The sequence below is a fragment of the Chrysoperla carnea genome, chromosome 4, assembly GCF_905475395.1.
Source record: "Chrysoperla carnea chromosome 4, inChrCarn1.1, whole genome shotgun sequence".
Lineage (NCBI taxonomy): Eukaryota > Metazoa > Arthropoda > Insecta > Neuroptera > Chrysopidae > Chrysoperla > Chrysoperla carnea.
In genome coordinates, this window is record NC_058340.1 from 6926164 (window position 1) to 6932305 (window position 6142).

At 28.7% G+C, this 6142-nt stretch overlaps 1 protein-coding gene across 1 annotated transcript; it reads right to left on the bottom strand.

The window, feature by feature from the left end:
* Positions 1-711: 711 nt before the first annotated feature.
* On the bottom strand, positions 712-6101 carry LOC123297765 (glutamate [NMDA] receptor subunit 1-like). The gene is made up of 8 exons (XM_044879536.1): positions 5999-6101; positions 4877-5042; positions 3886-4058; positions 3458-3702; positions 2498-2576; positions 2230-2435; positions 1687-1751; positions 712-940 (listed from the first exon to the last, which is right to left on the bottom strand). The coding sequence occupies exons 1-8, from the start codon at positions 6099-6101 to the stop codon at positions 712-714; spliced, it is 1266 nt and encodes a 421-aa protein (XP_044735471.1).
* Between the last annotated feature and the right edge of the window lie 41 nt (positions 6102-6142).

Consider the following 6142-nt stretch of genomic DNA (forward strand, 5'->3'; position numbering starts at 1 on the left):
TTTTATATTTTTATTTTATTTTTATATTAAATTACTTTTTTTTTTGTCTTGATAAAGAGTACACATTTTTTATTTCTATTATTTCTATGTGTAATAAAAAAAAAATTCCAGTAAATTTGGATCTAGTACAATAATATGCTTTAATTCAAATTACCTATTTTTTGTTTGATTAAGAATTTTAATTAACTATAAGCTTAGTTATCCTTATGGAATAATTTAGGTTCTGACCTAATTATAGTGTCCTCACATAGGTAAACTGTGATGGCTGACAAATGTTTCAAACAAAAGTTGTTTATTTTTTTACAAACGGAATACTTATAGGTCTATTGATAGGTACCATGGGCCCAAGGCCCAAGATCGTACAAATTTTTGTTTTTAACTTCTTTCATTAAGCTTTAAACAATGCAGTCGAACAGTTTTTATAAAGATTCATTTACTAGTCCTGGATTCCGAGAAATGACGATTTTTATATAATTAGTATAAAATTAACAAGTATATATGTAATTAACAAAGGCTTATATATAATTAACAAAAGCTTATTTTGTTAATAGCACTATCAGAACAAAATAATGCAGCTGCATCTAAAGTTGCTAGCTAGAGATAGAAGAACTTTATGCATTTTAAAAAATGAACAATTAGGTTTGAAATATGTTGAATTATTCTACTGTAAACATTGAAGTGTCATATCCTTTTATTTCGATACTCTATTTATTATTTTAAGTGAATACTGCCAGTTCTGTGACATTTAAAATAAATTATTTCAACCATGAAAATTCCTCCACTAATTGATATTCCAATTATCCAAACAAGAAATGCGAAATAAACTTCAGTTAGTCCAACCATAACAAAATTCGCACCAGCATTGTCACATTTTGGTTTTTCAGAATAGAATATTTTATAAAATCTTTGTTGTATACCATTTTCTTCAATTTTCATTAATCTAAAAAAATATAATACTTTAAACTTTTGGCTGAAATTCCAAAGAACGGAGCCCTCCGAAATTGATTCTATAGGCACTCTATCATGCACCAAATAAAGACATTTTTCTACCGAAAGCAGAAGTAAAGGGGCGTGAAGTTATATTATCTAAAAGATTTTGAAGTTAATGTATCATTGACTACATGAAGGTGTGAATTATTGTTAAGGTAATACGAGCACCAAGGCAATTTTAGATTTAGGATTGAAAATATTTATACCTTATTTTCAACTTTGATGATGAATTTTGTTTTAACTTTATGAATGTAGCTGAAAAATAAAAATAAAATTTTTCGATATATGCCTTGGTTTTCGAATGCTAAATAATTTAACAAAAATTTCAATTTTCGATATTTTGAAAATTACTCCAAATATTGCTATTTTTACTTTTCGTCTTATATTGTCAAGTTATAACAATATATATATTTTTTGTCAAATTTTCACCAACGGGTTTTTTTTTTTGTTATAAATTAGTAAGGTTTTAACTTTAATTTAATTTTTTTTTTTTTTAAATTTTTATCGACTAGTTTTGGAGAAATCTATGAAAACATATCATCCATCTACCATTTTAACATAAAACCGATGTTAAATAGGCCTACTTTTGGCCTAAAATTTCCGCCGAAGTTTTTCTTGTTAATGGTTATCCTATTTTAAATATTTCTGCGAAAAGTGATTTCTTATATCTAGTTTTAATGGTTTGTTAATTCTTACCCTACTTTGAAGGGTTCTATGTAAGGTGATTTCTTTGACACGGCTGTAAAAGTTGCTGATAGAGTCTGAAAATAAAAAATCATTATTGTCGAATATGTATGTGTAATTATTATTTATTTAGGGCTATACTTTAGAAAAAAGTGAAATTTCTTCCAGATAACACTTTTCACTTTCTTGAAACATTTGTTGTATTTCGAAATAACAATTTCCTCTTTCCGCTAAAAAAGCAAAATATTCTTGCTGAACTTTTTTGATGCCATCTGCAATGGGATAATGATTGCCAACCATTTTTTCTTCATACAGCTTTTTTGCTGTAGGATCGTTGGAGTTCTTGAAAATAATTAGTTTTTATATTAATTGATTTATATATACTTCAATAATTATTAATATTAACTTTAATATTAATTATTAATAATAGGGTACTTTCGTTAGTGAAGAATAAATTATGAAAATTGATAAAAATTAAAATTTATCTAGAAATATACTCAAATATTCTGATTTTTTTGTTATTTTGCATGACATACCTACACTATTTATATTTACCTTGAGTGCTTTAACATATTCAACGTCTAACGATCCGACTTTTATCCGGGCAAATCTTAAATCTTCAAGAGTTTTAATATCATTAGATGCTGATTGTAAGAGTACAACGATATTTGCAGAGTAAGAAACATAAAAGAACATCAATGATAAATATAAAAATATGGCCACTATTCGTCCTGTTGATTGACGAGGTTCGCTCTCAGTTCCTAAGACAATAAAATATGTAGGTTAAAATGTTCCATCACGTAATTTAGTATATTTTTATTACCTTGTTGACATAATCCGCCTAGTAAGAACAAAACTATTTCTGCTGGTTTCAGTTGTAAATGCGGTACACTATACGTTTCCTGTAAAATTTATGTAGTATTGAAAAGCTGTCTCATAAAACATTTACAACATTTACAAATACAACATCTATACATATAAAATGCTTTGTCCTGGCCGCTTATCGTAGAGATCTGAAACTTGGACGGTGTGTTCTTTGTATAACGTAGGCATCCGATAAGAAATTCTACCCCTAAGAGGGTGAAAAAGGGATGTGAATTTTGTATAAGGAAAATCCATGTTAATAATTTTATAGACAAATATAGATCATCGTTTGCGTGTTTGTCATGTTACTACAGCATTTTTTTTAAATGTGGTTTATGTGGTTTATACTATTTACAGAGAATTTTAATTATTATTCTCACAAGTGGTATGTAGTGAATGTTTCTTTATAAGGAACATTTTAACTTATGTTCTAAGTCTAACGGTTTACAAAATGGGTCCTATTTGATGGGTCCTATGGGTTCTCACTTAATTTTAGCTTGATATTTCTTCGTTTTTGAGTTATCGTGATGACAGACAGACGACAGACAGACGGACAATCGGAAATGGACTAATGAAGTGATTTTATGAACACCAACATAATTTTGTTGGTAGCATCAATATTTTTTAGCGTTTCAAACTTGGCCGTTATTTTATATATACATGGTATAAAAATGCAGCTTTCAAACTGCTTAATAAGTTTTACATAGAACTTTTCATAGTTTTTCAGAATGTTTTAGAATTTTTAGACTTACTAATTCTGCTAGAATTGTTTTTCAGAACCCTGTAAGACTAAATTAAACTTTGGCAGAAAATATTTCTTCCAGGATTGCATTTCGAGGTTTATAGCTTATCAATTCTATGGCATGATATACGACAGGTATGGCATGATAAGGTTTATATTAAAACAAAATTAATCTACCTTTTCAGTTGTAATTTCATTTAGATGTTTCATTTCAAAATAGATAGTAAAGTATAAGATAAGGCTGGAAATAATACATAATCCACCAATAGAAATCCAAACGTTCTTTTGAAATGATAATCGAAATATATTTTTGGTATATGATAGTGGTGGTTTCCGGAAAACAAAAACCAATGCAGTTTTTGAATTTCTTGTTAAATATTTACTTGCTGTAATTCTTGACGGATTTATTACTAGCCCATTTCCTTAAAATTAATATTTTTATTTAATGATCTTTTCATTTTAAAGACATATTTTGAATACAAATAATAAGATTGATTAAATCTGAAGACATTTTTGTAATTAAAAATTCTAGTAAATTAATCATTTTTGTGATTAAAAATTCTAGTCTTGGTTCACGGCCCTGTTCTACATATGACATGAAATACCTGAAACATCGTCTACACCACGTTCTAAATTTCCTACAATTCCTGTCCATGTCCCATTTACAAGGTGACCCCAACCATTAGTTAATTTCCATTTTAACGAAGCATTGACATACTCCATCAGCGTTAAAAGAGTATAGTGACTATTTTTAGTTAATGAATCTCTATTAGGATCCCTAAAATCAGAAGAGTTTGTATATTAAAAAATATTCTTTTTCTGTTATATTGTGGTGAAATTCTGAAGGTAGAGAAAATAAAATAGTGTATTCTGTCTTCATATTGTCTATTTTATATCAGAAATTAAACTCTAATAATCATTTTCAGTATTCAAATTAAGATGAGCATTTTTGTGGACTGTATTAGGCATTTTGTTAAAATATATCCCCTTCAGAACCCACAATAAACATATTTATAAATATAGCTAGATTATAAAATTATAGGTCAAGCTGATTAATAATAATTTTATAATCTAGCTAAATATTTTTATTGTGAGTCCTGAAGGGGATATATTTTAACAAAATGCATCATTTTCAGTGATTGAAATTTTAGTACAGTTAATAAGACGGGATGCATTAGAGGGCATATACAGTTAAAAAAATTTTGAAATGCTTTTTTGCTGTAAGTTGTCATCTTGTAGGCATTTTTGGTCGCTAAATATCTATCCGTAGCAGCTTACACGCATTATACGCAAAATACGTGCCATTTGTGACCGGAAATTCCACTTTTTGACACAAGAAAGTTAAAATATGTATTTATCGTCCAAACTGTGCCCTAGGAGATATTTTTTTCCCGCTGATTGCGAATCCGATGTCAGATTACACGGATTCTATCACGTCTTCAGAAAATCGTGCCGTTGTTGCCATTAACTGTCTAAATGTATTTCCAACGTTAATATATAATATTTTTTTGTGCCAAAAAATAGCACGGTTTTCGCAATACAAGCAATTTTCACTGTCAATAAAGCTGTTTAAAAATTACTAAGAGTTTTACTTACGTATATTTATGCTGATTTATGATTTCTATTGTATCTGGGTATAATTGTATATAAGATGCGTGTATAGGACTATTATGTAAATTTTTTCGTCGAAATGATGTTTCATGTATAATTCTTGTATCCACTAAATGATTTTTTTCTGTCCAAAAACCGAATAAATCATACACTAAAATTAAAATATGATAATATTATTTAATACCAATGTGCGCGTTAATTAAACATAATGATCCTTTTCAACTGATGGGTGGATAAGTTGTTAACAATTAGCGGCTAGTTTTATATTATTCACAAAATTATTTTAGCCGTTAAACTCATATAGGAAATAACAACTGGGCCAACCTTGGTTCAAGCCTGGGAGAAGATTGGGCTATTTGAAATTTGGAAACCAAGATTAGTGCAGTCTCAAATTAGCTTCCGATGATAAAAAAGATATCAAGATTTCTAACAAGGTACGACCAACCTTGGTTCACCTTTCGTTGTAAGACAAATGTCAGACACAAGCCAAGTCTACGGTTTTTTTCCAAGGCTCGGTGCAAGCAAAAAAAAAACTCAATTTTATTTTTTATTTTTTTTTTATCTTTAGTTTTTACTTGTATAACCTTTTGATAATCTGTTATTTGGTATGGTGTGATGTAATGTGTAATAATTACGTGTACTAATCTGCAGATTTTAGATTCATAAATGCATAAAGCATTGATTTACCAAGCATTAGTTTGCTTATAGTCTACTAAAACAAGCCATGGTTTACTAGGTTTGGTCAAGGCAAGGACTTTGAAACCAAACAAAGAAATGGTTTATTATTTTGAGCCAAGACTTGACTGGTAGACCAAGGCTCAATTTATTAGTCTTTTACATAAGGCTTGGATCACGACCAATACTCCAAGGCTTTATTTTTTCCCTTGGTCAAGGTTTGGGTATGGACTGGCATGCTTAGCCTCAATTTAATTACCTTGGTAAAAGCTTGAGGAAACATTGGCAAACTCACTATATTTTCAAGTGTCACCAAAGTAGTTGTATTTGTGATAATATTTTAACGTAATAAAATTTTTTATTATCTACTTCCGCTCATCAATGAGATGCTGAAATCGAAAGAAATTTCTCTAAGAAATTTGTATTACTCACCTAATGTTGAAAAATATTTGGAATGTTTATAAGGTTGTTCTAGAATAATTTCATTGCTATTATTCTTAGCTATTATAATTTCACTATCGATAAACCATGACATTTTATGAAATATTTCAGTGAAATTCTTTGATTGGAATTTTA